The sequence below is a fragment of the Pimephales promelas genome, chromosome 13, assembly GCF_988280905.1.
Source record: "Pimephales promelas chromosome 13, fPimPro1.hap1.1, whole genome shotgun sequence".
Lineage (NCBI taxonomy): Eukaryota > Metazoa > Chordata > Actinopteri > Cypriniformes > Leuciscidae > Pimephales > Pimephales promelas.
In genome coordinates, this window is record NC_142781.1 from 22934905 (window position 1) to 22954612 (window position 19708).

The 19708-nt window shown below is 41.8% G+C and overlaps 1 protein-coding gene across 7 annotated transcripts in view; it reads right to left on the reverse strand.

Annotated features, from left to right (window-relative positions):
• The window catches only part of ryr3 (ryanodine receptor 3), a 110447-nt gene that overhangs the window by 1086 nt on the left and 89653 nt on the right, over nt 1-19708 (reverse strand). For all 7 annotated transcript variants that reach the window (XM_089118656.1, XM_089118654.1, XM_089118655.1 and 4 more), the window contains 9 exons: nt 1790-1832; nt 1584-1711; nt 1446-1506; nt 1221-1367; nt 1000-1134; nt 605-761; nt 390-454; nt 208-308; nt 14-65 (listed from right to left, as the gene is read on the reverse strand). In XM_089118656.1, the coding sequence (XP_088974782.1) occupies nt 14-65; nt 208-308; nt 390-454; nt 605-761; nt 1000-1134; nt 1221-1367; nt 1446-1506; nt 1584-1711; nt 1790-1832 (889 nt within the window). The remainder of the gene's footprint in view (nt 1-13; nt 66-207; nt 309-389; nt 455-604; nt 762-999; nt 1135-1220; nt 1368-1445; nt 1507-1583; nt 1712-1789; nt 1833-19708) is intronic.

Consider the following 19708-nt stretch of genomic DNA (forward strand, 5'->3'; position numbering starts at 1 on the left):
ATTAGTAAATTACCTGACCAGTGTATTCAGTCTCATCTTTGTTGATAAGGTACATCAGGAAGAATCTGTTAAATAGGAAAATTTGAATTTGTGATTTTGTGTTGACTTGATTATAAAGGAAGCATTCTAACTATAAAAAGGTTGCCATCAGATGGCATACTGTGTGTTCATGTTAGTTGTAGTACGTCATACAGATGATTTACTCACAAATAGTTGGCTAGATTGTGCTCTTGTAAGGTATGGGTCTCAAAACCATGCGGGATTCTGTCAAAGTAGTCATTCCCGATTCCACAGATGAAGCATTTTGTCTAGACCGAAGACAAAACGTTAAAACCGGAACAAACTGTACTCTTTTTAGACTTCACAGGAGGACATGTGACATCACTCACCTCCATGTCCTCTTTCACCTGCTCCTGCTGGTCTCTCAACTCGCCGAAGGCATCAATGATCAAACCTGGTTTGAAAAATGAAAGCGTTCACTATTATATTGATGTTCTGAAGATAAGAATATTGAGTGTGAGGTTATGATAAGTTACATAGAGCTATTCAAGAGCAGCGTTAACATAAAGAGTTTAATGGAGCATGTAAATCAGTGCAGTAGTACCCTGAATGATGGCCAGCAGAATGACAATGACGAAGAAGAAGAAGGTGATGTCAAACAGAATGCGGTAGAGCTCGTAGGGGTCACCGGCCGGGTCCACGAGTTCATCACCGATGCCACCGCCAGCCCTCACACCCACATACATGTGGAACAGGTAGCACTGAGGATTCATGGGATCTGTTTTAGTTATTAATAATCTAGCAATGCAGTTTGGGCACACACACACACACACACACACACTTCTGTTTGTATAATTTTCTATAGTCAAGACTTAATAATTTATTTTATATATATAATAAATGATTAACTCCTGACTATAATAGACTGCATTAATGTCTGAAATATGACCAAGATGACATCCAGATCAGACTGAATCCACATTCAAAACATGAACTCACAGTCATCATATCATCACACTTCATGTCAGGTGCGTCCTCATCCTCGCTCTTGTTGTAGAACTTGCGGAAGAAGTTAAAAGCCACTACAGTGTACAGGTAGACCACGACAGCTAGAAGGCCCACGGTCAACACCAGCTGTTCAAATCAAGAAATCAAATCAGATTTGAAGTGTTTTGGTGGTAAATCTGTCCTGCAGTCACCCCCTGCTGGATGACACTTGCCTGTTTGCCATTGTGAGTCACAGAAGACAGGATGGTCCTCAAGGTCTTAAAGCCCATCGCAATGTCCAGCAAATGAGCAGCAAAGAAGAAGTTATTGTAATGCCCCAGAATCGACATGGTGGTGTACCAGATCAGGTAGAGGTAAGACTAGAGATGAAAGACAAAACATTATCGTCCTGAAATAGGATAATCTTCCTAGCATTCTCAAATCTGATCCATACTCACGTTGTCCGTCATCACCACCCCCATTTTCCAAATGTGGTACTTGGTATCAATGGAGCTCAACCTGCAATTGAAACCAAAACATGACTGAATACCTTAATGTTCCTTAAAACCGAATGTTTGTGGGTCCTGTCAGCTCACCAGGACAGCAGGGAGGCTTCCTTCACCACGGCCTCTTCGGTGGGATCAAAGTCCAGAGCGCTCTTATCCAGACCCAGGAGTTCAGCTATGCGCTCAGCCCCGTACAAGTCACCGTATTTATTGATGACCTAAAGAAGACGGTGGAAATTGTGGAATACAAGCACTGTAAAAGAGTAACATCAAAAGTTTATTGTGATTCTGCTTACCTTCCTCTTAACAAATTTGTCCCAGTAATTATTAGGGAAGGACCTGAAACACAGGTAAGTTAGTTTTTAAAGGACAAAATCCAGTAATAATGGATGTTAACAGATGCATGACAATAATTAATGTATGATCTGAAGGATTAATGGTTTGTTTCTTAATCACTGTTTCTTTTTAAATGCTATTAAAAGTATTAAAGTAAATCATATTTTTTTTAAATGCTGTTTAAAATAGTTTTGCATTGTACTTTTGATTGAAAAGTAAAATGTTTCTTTATGTTGACTGTTTATGACATTGTGAAAATGTTTCCATGCATTTTTATTGTAAATTCAAAACCTCTAGATTTTGAATTTTTAAAGAAATTAATTGAATATGTCCTTGCTGAATAAAAACAGTATTAATCAAATGTGACGGAACATTTGTGTCACAAAAGATGTGGTATGTGTATGTACAGTATGTGGTCCTCAATGCTATAGAAAAAATAATATTTTTTGAAACGCTGACACTCTAATGTAAATGTAACATAAGGGACTGAATAAAAGGCCCTGTTTACACCCTGATATTAAGATGCTTTTGGTTGATCGGACCACAAGTGGATGATGCAAAATACAGGTATACACGGGGAAGACAACTCAGCTCTGGAAGGGTCCCATGGCCCTCTATCAGAATCCAGAGTTTCAAGAAGATTGGAGAAACTTATTTTTTCACACACACAAAAAAAAAAACGACAGGGGTAACACTTCAAGAAGATCAGAGTTTCTCTGATCTTCTTGAAACTCTGCATTCTGATAGAGGGCCATGTGACTTAGACCTGAATGCAAAAATGGAGGCTCACTCTAGAGCCTCAAAAAAACTTAATTTTTCGAGAAACTTAATTTTTCGCCCCCAAAAAAAAAACGTAAGGGGTACCACTGTCGTTTTTTTTTTCGGGCCGAATTTTTGAGTTTCGATATCTCAGCTCTGGAAGGGGCTAGAGCCTCCATTTTTGCACTCAGGTCTAAGTCTCATGGCCCTCTATCAGAATCCAGAGTTTTGGGAAGATTGGAGAGACTTAATTTTTCGCCCCAAAAAAAAAACGTAAGGGGTACCACTGTCGTTTTTTTTTCGGGCTGAATTTTTGAGTTTCGATATCTCAGCTCTGGAAGGGGCTAGAACGTCCATTTTTGCACTCAGGTCTAAGTCTCATGGCCCTCTATCAGAATCCAGAGTTTTGGGAAGATTGGAGAAACTTAATTTTTTGCCCCAAAAAAAAAACGTAAGGGGTACCACTGTCGTTTTTTTTTTCGGGCCGAATTTTTGAGTTTCGATATCTCAGCTCTGGAAGGGGCTAGAGCCTCCATTTTTGCACTCAGGTCTAAGTCTCATGGCCCTCTATCAGAATCCAGAGTTTTGGGAAGATTGGAGGAACTTAATTTTTCGCCCAAAAAAAAAAACGTAAGGGGTACCACTGTTGTTGTTTTTTTCGGGCCGAATTTTTGAGTTTCGATATCTCAGCTCTGGAAGGGGCTAGAGCGTCCATTTTTGCACTCAGGTCTAAGTCTCATGGCCCTCTATCAGAATCCAGAGTTTTGGGAAGATTGGAGAAACTTAATTTTTTGCCCAAAAAAAAAAACGTAAGGGGTACCACTGTCGTTTTTTTTTTCGGGCTGAATTTTTGAGTTTCGATATCTCAGCTCTGGAAGGGGCTAGAACGTCCATTTTTGCACTCAGGTCTAAGTCTCATGGCCCTCTATCAGAATCCAGAGTTTTGGGAAGATTGGAGAAACTTAATTTTTTGCCCCAAAAAAAAAACGTAAGGGGTACCACTGTCGTTTTTTTTTTCGGGCCGAATTTTTGAGTTTCGATATCTCAGCTCTGGAAGGGGCTAGAGCCTCCATTTTTGCACTCAGGTCTAAGTCTCATGGCCCTCTATCAGAATCCAGAGTTTTGGGAAGATTGGAGAGACTTAATTTTTCGCCCCAAAAAAAAAACGTAAGGGGTACCACTGTCGTTTTTTTTTCGGGCTGAATTTTTGAGTTTCGATATCTCAGCTCTGGAAGGGGCTAGAACGTCCATTTTTGCACTCAGGTCTAAGTCTCATGGCCCTCTATCAGAATCCAGAGTTTTGGGAAGATTGGAGAAACTTAATTTTTTGCCCCAAAAAAAAAACGTAAGGGGTACCACTGTCGTTTTTTTTTTCGGGCCGAATTTTTGAGTTTCGATATCTCAGCTCTGGAAGGGGCTAGAGCCTCCATTTTTGCACTCAGGTCTAAGTCTCATGGCCCTCTATCAGAATCCAGAGTTTTGGGAAGATTGGAGAAACTTAATTTTTCGCCCAAAAAAAAAAACGTAAGGGGTACCACTGTTGTTGTTTTTTTCGGGCCGAATTTTTGAGTTTCGATATCTCAGCTCTGGAAGGGGCTAGAGCGTCCATTTTTGCACTCAGGTCTAAGTCTCATGGCCCTCTATCAGAATCCAGAGTTTTGGGAAGATTGGAGAAACTTAATTTTTTGCCCAAAAAAAAAAACGTAAGGGGTACCACTGTCGTTTTTTTTTCGGGCTGAATTTTTGAGTTTCGATATCTCAGCTCTGGAAGGGGCTAGAACGTCCATTTTTGCACTCAGGTCTAAGTCTCATGGCCCTCTATCAGAATCCAGAGTTTTGGGAAGATTGGAGAAACTTAATTTTTTGCCCCAAAAAAAAAACGTAAGGGGTACCACTGTCGTTTTTTTTTTCGGGCCGAATTTTTGAGTTTCGATATCTCAGCTCTGGAAGGGGCTAGAGCCTCCATTTTTGCACTCAGGTCTAAGTCTCATGGCCCTCTATCAGAATCCAGAGTTTTGGGAAGATTGGAGAAACTTAATTTTTTGCCCAAAAAAAAAAACGTAAGGGGTACCACTGTCGTTTTTTTTTCGGGCCGAATTTTTGAGTTTCGATATCTCAGCTCTGGAAGGGGCTAGAGCCTCCATTTTTGCACTCAGGTCTAAGTCTCATGGCCCTCTATCAGAATCCAGAGTTTTGGGGAGATTGGAGAAACTTAATTTTTTGCCCAAAAAAAAAAACGTAAGGGGTACCACTGTCGTTTTTTTTTTCGGGCCGAATTTTTGAGTTTCGATATCTCAGCTCTGGAAGGGGCTAGAGCCTCCATTTTTGCACTCAGGTCTAAGTCTCATGGCCCTCTATCAGAATCCAGAGTTTTGGGAAGATTGGAGAAACTTAATTTTTCGCCCAAAAAAAAACACGTAAGGGGTACCACTGTTGTTTTTTTTTCGGGCCGAATTTTTGAGTTTCGATATCTCAGCTCTGGAAGGGGCTAGAGCCTCCATTTTTGCACTCAGGTCTAAGTCTCATGGCCCTCTATCAGAATCCAGAGTTTTGGGAAGATTGGAGAAACGTAATTTTTCGCCCAAAAATAAAAACGTAAGGGGTACCACTGTCGTTTTTTTTTTTTCGGGCCGAATTTTTGAGTTTCGATATCTCAGCTCTGGAAGGGGCTAGAGCCTCCATTTTTGCACTCAGGTCTAAGTCTCATGGCCCTCTATCAGAATCCAGAGTTTTGGGAAGATTGGAGAAACTTAATTTTTCGCCCCAAAAAAAAAAACGTAAGGGGTACCACTGTCGTTTTTTTTTTCGGGCCGAATTTTTGAGTTTCGATATCTCAGCTCTGGAATGGGCTAGAGCCTCCATTTTTGCACTCAGGTCTAAGTCTCATGGCCCTCTATCAGAATCCAGAGTTTTGGGAAGATTGAAGAAACTTAATTTTTCGCCCCCAAAAAAAAAACGTAAGGGGTACCACTGTCGTTTTTTTTTTCGGGCCGAATTTTTGAGTTTCGATATCTCAGCTCTGGAAGGGGCTAGAGCCTCCATTTTTGCACTCAGGTCTAAGTCTCATGGCCCTCTATCAGAATCCAGAGTTTTGGGAAGATTGGAGAGACTTAATTTTTCGCCCAAAAAAAAAACGTAAGGGGTACCACTGTCGTTTTTTTTTCGGGCTGAATTTTTGAGTTTCGATATCTCAGCTCTGGAAGGGGCTAGAACGTCCATTTTTGCACTCAGGTCTAAGTCTCATGGCCCTCTATCAGAATCCAGAGTTTTGGGAAGATTGGAGAAACTTAATTTTTCGCCCAAAAAAAAAAACATAAGGGGTACCACTGTTGTTTTTTTTTCGGGCCGAATTTTTGAGTTTCGATATCTCAGCTCTGGAAGGGGCTAGAGCGTCCATTTTTGCACTCAGGTCTAAGTCTCATGGCCCTCTATCAGAATCCAGAGTTTTGGGAAGATTGGAGAAACTTAATTTTTTGCCCAAAAAAAAAAACGTAAGGGGTACCACTGTCGTTTTTTTTTCGGGCCGAATTTTTGAGTTTCGATATCTCAGCTCTGGAAGGGGCTAGAGCCTCCATTTTTGCACTCAGGTCTAAGTCTCATGGCCCTCTATCAGAATCCAGAGTTTTGGGAAGATTGGAGAAACTTAATTTTTCGCCCAAAAATAAAAACGTAAGGGGTACCACTGTCGTTTTTTTTTTTCGGGCCGAATTTTTGAGTTTCGATATCTCAGCTCTGGAAGGGGCTAGAGCCTCCATTTTTGCACTCAGGTCTAAGTCTCATGGCCCTCTATCAGAATCCAGAGTTTTGGGAAGATTGGAGAAACTTAATTTTTCGCCCAAAAAAAAAAAAACGTAAGGGGTACCACTGTCGTTTTTTTTTTCGGGCCGAATTTTTGAGTTTCGATATCTCAGCTCTGGAAGGGGCTAGAGCCTCCATTTTTGCACTCAGGTCTAAGTCTCATGGCCCTCTATCAGAATCCAGAGTTTTGGGAAGATTGGAGAAACTTAATTTTTCGCCCAAAAAAACAAAAACGTAAGGGGTACCACTGTCGTTTTTTTTTCGGGCCGAATTTTTGAGTTTCGATATCTCAGCTCTGGAAGGGGCTACAGCCTCCATTTTTGCTTTCAGGTCTAAGTCTCATGGCCCTCTATCAGAATCCAGAGTTTTGGGAAGATTGGAGAAACTTAATTTTTCGCCCAAAAAAACAAAAACGTAAGGGGTACCACTGTCGTTTTTTTTTCGGGCCGAATTTTTGAGTTTCGATATCTCAGCTCTGGAAGGGGCTACAGCCTCCATTTTTGCACTCAGGTCTAAGTCTCATGGCCCTCTATCAGAATCCAGAGTTTTGGGAAGATTGGAGAAACTTAATTTTTTGCCCAAAAATAAAAACGTAAGGGGTACCACTGTCGTTTTTTTTTCGGGCCGAATTTTTGAGTATCGATATCTCAGCTCTGGAAGGGGCTAGAGCCTCCATTTTTGCACTCAGGTCTAAGTCTCATGGCCCTCTATCAGAATCCAGAGTTTTGGGAAGATTGGAGAAACTTAATTTTTCGCCCAAAAAAAAAAAACTTAAGGGGTACCACTGTCGTTTTTTTTTCGGGCCGAATTTTTGAGTTTCGATATCTCAGCTCTGGAAGGGGCTAGAGCCTCCATTTTTGCACTCAGGTCTAAGTCTCACGGCCCTCTATCAGAATCCAGAGTTTTGGGAAGATTGGAGAAACTTAATTTTTCGCCCCAAAAAAAAAAACGTAAGGGGTACCACTGTCGTTTTTTTTTCGGGCCGAATTTTTGAGTTTCGATATCTCAGCTCTGGAAGGGGCTAGAGCCTCCATTTTTGCACTCAGGTCTAAGTCTCATGGCCCTCTATCAGAATCCAGAGTTTTGGGAAGATTGGAGAAACTTAATTTTTTGCCCAAAAATAAAAACGTAAGGGGTACCACTGTCGTTTTTTATTTTCGGGACGAATTTTTGAGTTTCGATATCTCAGCTCTGGAAGGGGCTAGAGCCTCCATTTTTGCACTCAGGTCTAAGTCTCATGGCCCTCTATCAGAATCCAGAGTTTTGGGAAGATTGGAGAAACTTAATTTTTCGCCCAAAAAAAAAAAAAGTAAGGGGTACCACTGTCGTTTTTTTTTTCGGGCCGAATTTTTGAGTTTCGATATCTCAGCTCTGGAAGGGGCTAGAGCCTCCATTTTTGCACTCAGGTCTAAGTCTCATGGCCCTCTATCAGAATCCAGAGTTTTGGGAAGATTGGAGAAACTTAATTTTTTGCCCAAAAAAAAAAACGTAAGGGGTACCACTGTCGTTTTTTTTTTTCGGGCCGAATTTTTGAGTTTCGATATCTCAGCTCTGGAAGGGGCTAGAGCCTCCATTTTTGCACTCAGGTCTAAGTCTCATGGCCCTCTATCAGAATCCAGAGTTTTGGGAAGATTTGAGAAACTTAATTTTTTGCCCAAAAAAAAAAACGTAAGGGGTACCACTGTCGTTTTTTTTTTCGGGCCGAATTTTTGAGTTTCGATATCTCAGCTCTGGAAGGGGCTAGAGCCTCCATTTTTGCACTCAGGTCTAAGTCTCATGGCCCTCTATCAGAATCCAGAGTTTTGGGAAGATTGGAGAAACTTAATTTTTCGCCCAAAAAAAAAAAACGTAAGGGGTACCACTGTTGTTTTTTTTTCGGGCCGAATTTTTGAGTTTCGATATCTCAGCTCTGGAAGGGGCTAGAGCGTCCATTTTTGCACTCAGGTCTAAGTCTCATGGCCCTCTATCAGAATCCAGAGTTTTGGGAAGATTGGAGAAACTTAATTTTTTGCCCAAAAAAAAAAACGTAAGGGGTACCACTGTCGTTTTTTTTTCGGGCCGAATTTTTGAGTTTCGATATCTCAGCTCTGGAAGGGGCTAGAGCCTCCATTTTTGCACTCAGGTCTAAGTCTCATGGCCCTCTATCAGAATCCAGAGTTTTGGGAAGATTGGAGAAACGTAAATTTTCGCCCAAAAATAAAAACGTAAGGGGTACCACTGTCGTTTTTTTTTTCGGGCCGAATTTTTGAGTTTCGATATCTCAGCTCTGGAATGGGCTAGAGCCTCCATTTTTGCACTCAGGTCTAAGTCTCATGGCCCTCTATCAGAATCCAGAGTTTTGGGAAGATTGGAGAAACTTAATTTTTCGCCCCAAAAAAAAAACGTAAGGGGTACTAGCCCCTTCCAGAGCTGAGATATTGAAACTCAAAAATTCGGCCCGAAAAAAAAAACGACAGTGGTACCCCTTACGTTTTTTTATTTTTGGGCAAAAAATTACGTTTCTCCAATCTTCCCAAAACTCTGGATTCTGATAGAGGGCCATGAGACTTAGACCTGAGTGCAAAAATGGAGGCTCTAGCCCCTTCCAGAGCTGAGATATCGAAACTCAAAAATTCGGCCCAAAAAAAAAACGACAGTGGTACCCCTTACGTTTTTTTTTTGGGGCGAAAAATTAAGTTTCTCCAATCTTCCCAAAACTCTGGATTCTGATAGAGGGCCATGAGACTTAGACCTGAGTGCAAAAATGGAGGCTCTAGCCCCTTCCAGAGCTGAGATATCGAAACTCAAAAATTCGGCCCAAAAAAAAAACGACAGTGGTACCCCTTACGTTTTTATTTTTGGGCAAAAAATTAAGTTTCTCCAATCTTCCCAAAACTCTGGATTCTGATAGGGGGCCATGAGACTTAGACCTGAGTGCAAAAATGGAGGCTCTAGCCCCTTCCAGAGCTGAGATATCGAAACTCAAAAATTCGGCCTGAAAAAAAAAACGACAGTGGTACCCCTTACGTTTTTTTTTGGGGGGCGAAAAATTAAGTTTCTCCAATCTTCCCAAAACTCTGGATTCTGATAGAGGGCCATGAGACTTAGACCTGAGTGCAAAAATGGAGGCTCTAGCCCCTTCCAGAGCTGAGATATCGAAACTCAAAAATTCGGCCCGAAAAAAAAAACGACAGTGGTACCCCTTACGTTTTTTTTTTTGGGCGAAAAATTAAGTTTCTCCAATCTTCCCAAAACTCTGGATACTGATAGAGGGCCATGAGACTTAGACCTGAGTGCAAAAATGGACGCTCTAGCCCCTTCCAGAGCTGAGATATCGAAACTCAAAAATTCGGCCCGAAAAAAAAACGACAATGGTACCCCTTACGTTTTTTTTTTTTGGGGGCGAAAAATTAAGTTTCTCCAATCTTCCCAAAACTCTGGATTCTGATAGAGGGCCATGAGACTTAGACCTGAGTGCAAAAATGGACGCTCTAGCCCCTTCCAGAGCTGAGATATCGAAACTCAAAAATTCGACCCGAAAAAAAAAACGACAGTGGTACCCCTTACGTTTTTTTTTTTGGGCGAAAAATTAAGTTTCTCCAATCTTCCCAAAACTCTGGATTCTGATAGAGGGCCATGAGACTTAGACCTGAGTGCAAAAATGGAGGCTCTAGCCCCTTCCAGAGCTGAGATATCGAAACTCAAAAATTCAGCCCGAAAAAAAAACGACAGTGGTACCCCTTACGTTTTTTTTGGGGGGCGAAAAATTAAGTTTCTCCAATCTTCCCAAAACTCTGGATTCTGATAGAGGGCCATGAGACTTAGACCTGAGTGCAAAAATGGAGGCTCTAGCCCCTTCCAGAGCTGAGATATCGAAACTCAAAAATTCGGCCCAAAAAAAAAAAAGACAGTGGTACCCCTTACGTTTTTTTTTTGGGCGAAAAATTAAGTTTCTCCAATCTTCCCAAAACTCTGGATTCTGATAGAGGGCCATGAGACTTAGACCTGAGTGCAAAAATGGAGGCTCTAGCCCCTTCCAGAGCTGAGATATCGAAACTCAAAAATTCGGCCCAAAAAAAAAACGACAGTGGTACCCCTTACGTTTTTTTTTTGGGGCGAAAAATTAAGTTTCTCCAATCTTCCCAAAACTCTGGATTCTGATAGAGGGCCATGAGACCTAGACCTGAGTGCAAAAATGGAGGCTCTAGCCCCTTCCAGAGCTGAGATATCGAAACTCAAAAATTCGGCCCGAAAAAAAAAACGACAGTGGTACCCCTTACGTTTTTTTTTTTGGGCAAAAAATTAAGTTTCTCCAATCTTCCCAAAACTCTGGATTCTGATAGAGGGCCATGAGACTTAGACCTGAGTGCAAAAATGGAGGCTCTAGCCCCTTCCAGAGCTGAGATATCGAAACTCAAAAATTCGGCCCGAAAAAAAAACGACAGTGGTACCCCTTACGTTTTTTTTTTTGGGCGAAAAATTAAGTTTCTCCAATCTTCCCAAAACTCTGGATTCTGATAGAGGGCCATGAGACTTAGACCTGAGTGCAAAAATGGAGGCTCTAGCCCCTTCCAGAGCTGAGATATCGAAACTCAAAAATTCGGCCCGAAAAAAAAACGACAGTGGTACCCCTTACGTTTTTTTTTTTGGGCAAAAAATTAAGTTTCTCCAATCTTCCCAAAACTCTGGATTCTGATAGAGGGCCATGAGACTTAGACCTGAGTGCAAAAATGGACGCTCTAGCCCCTTCTAGAGCTGAGATATCGAATTTCAAAAATTCGGCCCGAAAAAAAAACGACAGTGGTACCCCTTACGTTTTTTTTTGGGGGCGAAAAATTAAGTTTCTCCAATCTTCCCAAAACTCTGGATTCTGATAGAGGGCCATGAGACTTAGACCTGAGTGCAAAAATGGAGGCTCTAGCCCCTTCCAGAGCTGAGATATCGAAACTCAAAAATTCGGCCCAAAAAAAAAAAAGACAGTGGTACCCCTTACGTTTTTTTTTTTGGGCGAAAAATTAAGTTTCTCCAATCTTCCCAAAACTCTGGATTCGGATAGAGGGCCATGAGACTTAGACCTGAATGCAAAAATGGAGGCTCTAGCCCCTTCCAGAGCTGAGATATCGAAACTCAAAAATTCGGCCCGAAAAAAAAACGACAGTGGTACCCCTTACGTTTTTTTTTTTGGGCGAAAAATTAAGTTTCTCCAATCTTCCCAAAACTCTGGATTCTGATAGAGGGCCATGAGACTTAGACCTGAGTGCAAAAATGGACGCTCTAGCCCCTTCTAGAGCTGAGATATCGAATTTCAAAAATTCGGCCCGAAAAAAAAACGACAGTGGTACCCCTTACGTTTTTTTTTTTGGGCAAAAAATTAAGTTTCTCCAATCTTCCCAAAACTCTGGATTCTGATAGAGGGCCATGAGACTTAGACCTGAGTGCAAAAATGGACGCTCTAGCCCCTTCCAGAGCTGAGATATCGAAACTCAAAAATTCGGCCCGAAAAAAAAACGACAGTGGTACCCCTTACGTTTTTTTTTTTTGGGCGAAAAATTAATTTCTCCAATCTTCCCAAAACTCTGGATTCGGATAGAGGGCCATGAGACTTAGACCTGAATGCAAAAATGGAGGCTCTAGCCCCTTCCAGAGCTGAGATATCGAAACTCAAAAATTCGGCCCGAAAAAAAAACGACAGTGGTACCCCTTACGTTTTTTTTTTTGGGCGAAAAATTAAGTTTCTCCAATCTTCCCAAAACTCTGGATTCTGATAGAGGGCCATGAGACTTAGACCTGAGTGCAAAAATGGACGCTCTAGCCCCTTCTAGAGCTGAGATATCGAATTTCAAAAATTCGGCCCGAAAAAAAAACGACAGTGGTACCCCTTACGTTTTTTTTTGGGGGCGAAAAATTAAGTTTCTCCAATCTTCCCAAAACTCTGGATTCTGATAGAGGGCCATGAGACTTAGACCTGAGTGCAAAAATGGAGGCTCTAGCCCCTTCCAGAGCTGAGATATCGAAACTCAAAAATTCGGCCCAAAAAAAAAAAAGACAGTGGTACCCCTTACGTTTTTTTTTTTGGGCGAAAAATTAAGTTTCTCCAATCTTCCCAAAACTCTGGATTCTGATAGAGGGCCATGAGACTTAGACCTGAGTGCAAAAATGGACGCTCTAGCCCCTTCCAGAGCTGAGATATCGAAACTCAAAAATTCGGCCCAAAAAAAAAACGACAGTGGTACCCCTTACGTTTTTTTTTTGGGGCGAAAAATTAAGTTTCTCCAATCTTCCCAAAACTCTGGATTCTGATAGAGGGCCATGAGACTTAAACCTGAGTGCAAAAATGGAGGCTCTAGCCCCTTCCAGAGCTGAGATATCGAAACTCAAAAATTCGGCCCGAAAAAAAAACGACAGTGGTACCCCTTACGTTTTTTTTTTTGGGCAAAAAATTAAGTTTCTCCAATCTTCCCAAAACTCTGGATTCTGATAGAGGGCCATGAGACTTAGACCTGAGTGCAAAAATGGACGCTCTAGCCCCTTCCAGAGCTGAGATATCGAAACTCAAAAATTCGGCCCGAAAAAAAAACGACAGTGGTAACCCTTACGTTTTTTTTTTGGGGCGAAAAATTAAGTTTCTCCAATCTTCCCAAAACTCTGGATTCTGATAGAGGGCCATGAGACTTAGACCTGAGTGCAAAAATGGAGGCTCTAGCCCCTTCCAGAGCTGAGATATCGAAACTCAAAAATTCGGCCCAAAAAAAAAAAAAGACAGTGGTACCCCTTACGTTTTTTTTTTTTTGGGCGAAAAATTAAGTTTCTCCAATCTTCCCAAAACTCTGGATTCTGATAGAGGGCCATGAGACTTAGACCTGAGTGCAAAAATGGAGGCTCTAGCCCCTTCCAGAGCTGAGATATCGAAACTCAAAAATTCGGCCCGAAAAAAAAACGACAGTGGTACCCCTTACGTTTTTTTTTTTTGGGCAAAAAATTAAGTTTCTCCAATCTTCCCAAAACTCTGGATTCGGATAGAGGGCCATGAGACTTAGACCTGAATGCAAAAATGGAGGCTCTAGCCCCTTCCAGAGCTGAGATATCGAAACTCAAAAATTCGGCCCAAAAAAAAAACGACAGTGGTACCCCTTACGTTTTTTTTTGGGGGGCGAAAAATTAAGTTTCTCCAATCTTCCCAAAACTCTGGATTCTGATAGAGGGCCATGAGACCTAGACCTGAGTGCAAAAATGGAGGCTCTAGCCCCTTCCAGAGCTGAGATATCGAAACTCAAAAATTCGGCCCAAAAAAAAAAAAGACAGTGGTACCCCTTACGTTTTTTTTTTGGGCGAAAAATTAAGTTTCTCCAATCTTCCCAAAACTCTGGATTCTGATAGAGGGCCATGAGACTTAGACCTGAGTGCAAAAATGGAGGCTCTAGCCCCTTCCAGAGCTGAGATATCGAAACTCAAAAATTCGGCCCAAAAAAAAAACGACAGTGGTACCCCTTACGTTTTTTTTTTGGGGCGAAAAATTAAGTTTCTCCAATCTTCCCAAAACTCTGGATTCTGATAGAGGGCCATGAGACCTAGACCTGAGTGCAAAAATGGAGGCTCTAGCCCCTTCCAGAGCTGAGATATCGAAACTCAAAAATTCGGCCCGAAAAAAAAAACGACAGTGGTACCCCTTACGTTTTTTTTTTGGGGGCGAAAAATTAAGTTTCTCCAATCTTCCCAAAACTCTGGATTCTGATAGAGGGCCATGAGACCTAGACCTGAGTGCAAAAATGGAGGCTCTAGCCCCTTCCAGAGCTGAGATATCGAAACTCAAAAATTCGGCCCGAAAAAAAAAACGACAGTGGTACCCCTTACGTTTTTTTTTTTGGGCAAAAAATTAAGTTTCTCCAATCTTCCCAAAACTCTGGATTCTGATAGAGGGCCATGAGACTTAGACCTGAGTGCAAAAATGGAGGCTCTAGCCCCTTCCAGAGCTGAGATATCGAAACTCAAAAATTCGGCCCGAAAAAAAACGACAGTGGTACCCCTTACGTTTTTTTTTTTGGGGCGAAAAATTAAGTTTCTCCAATCTTCCCAAAACTCTGGATTCTGATAGAGGGCCATGAGACTTAGACCTGAGTGCAAAAATGGAGGCTCTAGCCCCTTCCAGAGCTGAGATATCGAAACTCAAAAATTCGGCCCGAAAAAAAAACGACAGTGGTACCCCTTACGTTTTTTTTTTTGGGCAAAAAATTAAGTTTCTCCAATCTTCCCAAAACTCTGGATTCTGATAGAGGGCCATGAGACTTAGACCTGAGTGCAAAAATGGACGCTCTAGCCCCTTCCAGAGCTGAGATATCGAAACTCAAAAATTCGGCCCGAAAAAAAAACGACAGTGGTACCCCTTACGGTTTTTTTTGGGGGCGAAAAATTAAGTTTCTCCAATCTTCCCAAAACTCTGGATTCTGATAGAGGGCCATGAGACTTAGACCTGAGTGCAAAAATGGAGGCTCTAGCCCCTTCCAGAGCTGAGATATCGAAACTCAAAAATTCGGCCCAAAAAAAAAAAAGACAGTGGTACCCCTTACGTTTTTTTTTTTTTGGGCGAAAAATTAAGTTTCTCCAATCTTCCCAAAACTCTGGATTCTGACAGAGGGCCATGAGACTTAGACCTGAGTGCAAAAATGGAGGCTCTAGCCCCTTCCAGAGCTGAGATATCGAAACTCAAAATTTCGGCCCGAAAAAAAAAACGACAGTGGTACCCCTTACGTTTTTTTTTTTTGGGCAAAAAATTAAGTTTCTCCAATCTTCCCAAAACTCTGGATACTGATAGAGGGCCATGAGACTTAGACCTGAGTGCAAAAATGGACGCTCTAGCCCCTTCCAGAGCTGAGATATCGAAACTCAAAAATTCGGCCCGAAAAAAAAACGACAGTGGTACCCCTTACGTTTTTTTTGGGGGGCGAAAAATTAAGTTTCTCCAATCTTCCCAAAACTCTGGATTCTGATAGAGGGCCATGAGACTTAGACCTGAGTGCAAAAATGGAGGCTCTAGCCCCTTCCAGAGCTGAGATATCGAAACTCAAAAATTCGGCCCAAAAAAAAAAAAAGACAGTGGTACCCCTTACGTTTTTTTTTTTGGGCGAAAAATTAAGTTTCTCCAATCTTCCCAAAACTCTGGATTCTGATAGAGGGCCATGAGACTTAGACCTGAGTGCAAAAATGGAGGCTCTAGCCCCTTCCAGAGCTGAGATATCGAAACTCAAAAATTCGGCCCGAAAAAAAAAACGACAGTGGTACCCCTTACGTTTTTATTTTTGGGCAAAAAATTAAGTTTCTCCAATCTTCCCAAAACTCTGGATTCTGATAGAGGGCCATGAGACTTAGACCTGAGTGCAAAAATGGAGGCTCTAGCCCCTTCCAGAGCTGAGATATCGAAACTCAAAAATTCGGCCCGAAAAAAAAAAGACAGTGGTACCCCTTACGTTTTTTTTTTTGGGCGAAAAATTAATTTCTCCAATCTTCCCAAAACTCTGGATTCGGATAGAGGGCCATGAGACTTAGACCTGAATGCAAAAATGGAGGCTCTAGCCCCTTCCAGAGCTGAGATATAGAAACTCAAAAATTCGGCCCGAAAAAAAAACGACAGTGGTACCCCTTACGTTTTTTTTTTTGGGCGAAAAATTAAGTTTCTCCAAACTTCCCAAAACTCTGGATTCTGATAGAGGGCCATGAGACTTAGACCTAAATGCAAAAATGGACGCTCTAGCCCCTTCCAGAGCTGAGATATCGAAAATCAAAAATTCGGCCCGAAAAAAAAACGACAGTGGTACCCCTTACGTTTTTTTTTGGGGGCGAAAAATTAAGTTTCTCCAATCTTCCCAAAACTCTGGATTCTGATAGAGGGCCATGAGACTTAGACCTGAGTGCAAAAATGGAGGCTCTAGCCCCTTCTAGAGCTGAGATATCGAAACTCAAAAATTCGGCCCGAAAAAAAAAACGACAGTGGTACCCCTTACGTTTTTTTTTTTTTGGGCGAAAAATTAAGTTTCTCCAATCTTCCCAAAACTCTGGATTCTGATAGAGGGCCATGAGACTTAGACCTGAGTGCAAAAATGGAGGCTCTAGCCCCTTCCAGAGCTGAGATATCGAAACTCAAAAATTCGGCCCGAAAAAAAAACGACAGTGGTACCCCTTACGTTTTTTTTTTTTGGGCGCAAAAATTAAGTTTCTCCAATCTTCCCAAAACTCTGGATTCTGATAGAGGGCCATGAGACTTAGACCTGAATGCAAAAATGGAGGCTCTAGCCCCTTCCAGAGCTGAGATATCGAAACTCAAAAATTCGGCCCGAAAAAAAAACGACAGTGGTACCCCTTACGTTTTTTTTTTTTGGGCGAAAAATTAATTTCTCCAATCTTCCCAAAACTCTGGATTCAGATAGAGGGCCATGAGACTTAGACCTGAATGCAAAAATGGAGGCTCTAGCCCCTTCCAGAGCTGAGATATCGAAACTCAAAAATTCGGCCCGAAAAAAAAACAACAGTGGTACCCCTTACGTTTTTTTTTGGGGGCGAAAAATTAAGTTTCTCCAATCTTCCCAAAACTCTGGATTCTGATAGAGGGCCATGAGACTTAGACCTGAGTGCAAAAATGGAGGCTCTAGCCCCTTCCAGAGCTGAGATATCGAAACTCAAAAATTCGGCCCAAAAAAAAAAAAGACAGTGGTACCCCTTACGTTTTTTTTTTTGGGCGAAAAATTAAGTTTCTCCAATCTTCCCAAAACTCTGGATTCTGATAGAGGGCCATGAGACTTAGACCTGAGTGCAAAAATGGACGCTCTAGCCCCTTCCAGAGCTGAGATATCGAAACTCATAAATTCGGCCCAAAAAAAAAACGACAGTGGTACCCCTTACGTTTTTTTTTTGGGGCGAAAAATTAAGTTTCTCCAATCTTCCCAAAACTCTGGATTCTGATAGAGGGCCATGAGACTTAAACCTGAGTGCAAAAATGGAGGCTCTAGCCCCTTCCAGAGCTGAGATATCGAAACTCAAAAATTCGGCCCGAAAAAAAAACGACAGTGGTACCCCTTACGTTTTTTTTTTTGGGCAAAAAATTAAGTTTCTCCAATCTTCCCAAAACTCTGGATTCTGATAGAGGGCCATGAGACTTAGACCTGAGTGCAAAAATGGACGCTCTAGCCCCTTCCAGAGCTGAGATATCGAAACTCAAAAATTCGGCCCGAAAAAAAAACGACAGTGGTAACCCTTACGTTTTTTTTTTGGGGCGAAAAATTAAGTTTCTCCAATCTTCCCAAAACTCTGGATTCTGATAGAGGGCCATGAGACTTAGACCTGAGTGCAAAAATGGAGGCTCTAGCCCCTTCCAGAGCTGAGATATCGAAACTCAAAAATTCGGCCCAAAAAAAAAAAAAGACAGTGGTACCCCTTACGTTTTTTTTTTTTGGGCGAAAAATTAAGTTTCTCCAATCTTCCCAAAACTCTGGATTCTGATAGAGGGCCATGAGACTTAGACCTGAGTGCAAAAATGGAGGCTCTAGCCCCTTCCAGAGCTGAGATATCGAAACTCAAAAATTCGGCCCGAAAAAAAAACGACAGTGGTACCCCTTACGTTTTTTTTTTTTTGGGCAAAAAATTAAGTTTCTCCAATCTTCCCAAAACTCTGGATTCGGATAGAGGGCCATGAGACTTAGACCTGAATGCAAAAATGGAGGCTTTAGCCCCTTCCAGAGCTGAGATATCGAAACTCAAAAATTCGGCCCAAAAAAAAAACGACAGTGGTACCCCTTACGTTTTTTTTTTGGGGGCGAAAAATTAAGTTTCTCCAATCTTCCCAAAACTCTGGATTCTGATAGAGGGCCATGAGACCTAGACCTGAGTGCAAAAATGGAGGCTCTAGCCCCTTCCAGAGCTGAGATATCGAAACTCAAAAATTCGGCCCAAAAAAAAAAAAAGACAGTGGTACCCCTTACGTTTTTTTTTTGGGCGAAAAATTAAGTTTCTCCAATCTTCCCAAAACTCTGGATTCTGATAGAGGGCCATGAGACTTAGACCTGAGTGCAAAAATGGAGGCTCTAGCCCCTTCCAGAGCTGAGATATCGAAACTCAAAAATTCGGCCCAAAAAAAAAACGACAGTGGTACCCCTTACGTTTTTTTTTTGGGGCGAAAAATTAAGTTTCTCCAATCTTCCCAAAACTCTGGATTCTGATAGAGGGCCATGAGACCTAGACCTGAGTGCAAAAATGGAGGCTCTAGCCCCTTCCAGAGCTGAGATATCGAAACTCAAAAATTCGGCCCGAAAAAAAAAACGACAGTGGTACCCCTTACGTTTTTTTTTTGGGGGCGAAAAATTAAGTTTCTCCAATCTTCCCAAAACTCTGGATTCTGATAGAGGGCCATGAGACCTAGACCTGAGTGCAAAAATGGAGGCTCTAGCCCCTTCCAGAGCTGAGATATCGAAACTCAAAAATTCGGCCCGAAAAAAAAAACGACAGTGGTACCCCTTACGTTTTTTTTTTTGGGCAAAAAATTAAGTTTCTCCAATCTTCCCAAAACTCTGGATTCTGATAGAGGGCCATGAGACTTAGACCTGAGTGCAAAAATGGAGGCTCTAGCCCCTTCCAGAGCTGAGATATCGAAACTCAAAAATTCGGCCCGAAAAAAAAACGACAGTGGTACCCCTTACGGTTTTTTTTTGGGGCGAAAAATTAAGTTTCTCCAATCTTCCCAAAACTCTGGATTCTGATAGAGGGCCATGAGACTTAGACCTGAGTGCAAAAATGGAGGCTCTAGCCCCTTCCAGAGCTGAGATATCGAAACTCAAAAATTCGGCCCAAAAAAAAAAAAGACAGTGGTACCCCTTACGTTTTTTTTTTTTTGGGCGAAAAATTAAGTTTCTCCAATCTTCCCAAAACTCTGGATTCTGACAGAGGGCCATGAGACTTAGACCTGAGTGCAAAAATGGAGGCTCTAGCCCCTTCCAGAGCTGAGATATCGAAACTCAAAATTTCGGCCCGAAAAAAAAAACGACAGTGGTACCCCTTACGTTTTTTTTTTTGGGCAAAAAATTAAGTTTCTCCAATCTTCCCAAAACTCTGGATACTGATAGAGGGCCATGAGACTTAGACCTGAGTGCAAAAATGGACGCTCTAGCCCCTTCCAGAGCTGAGATATCGAAACTCAAAAATTCGGCCCGAAAAAAAAACGACAGTGGTACCCCTTACGTTTTTTTTTGGGGGCGAAAAATTAAGTTTCTCCAATCTTCCCAAAACTCTGGATTCTGATAGAGGGCCATGAGACTTAGACCTGAGTGCAAAAATGGAGGCTCTAGCCCCTTCCAGAGCTGAGA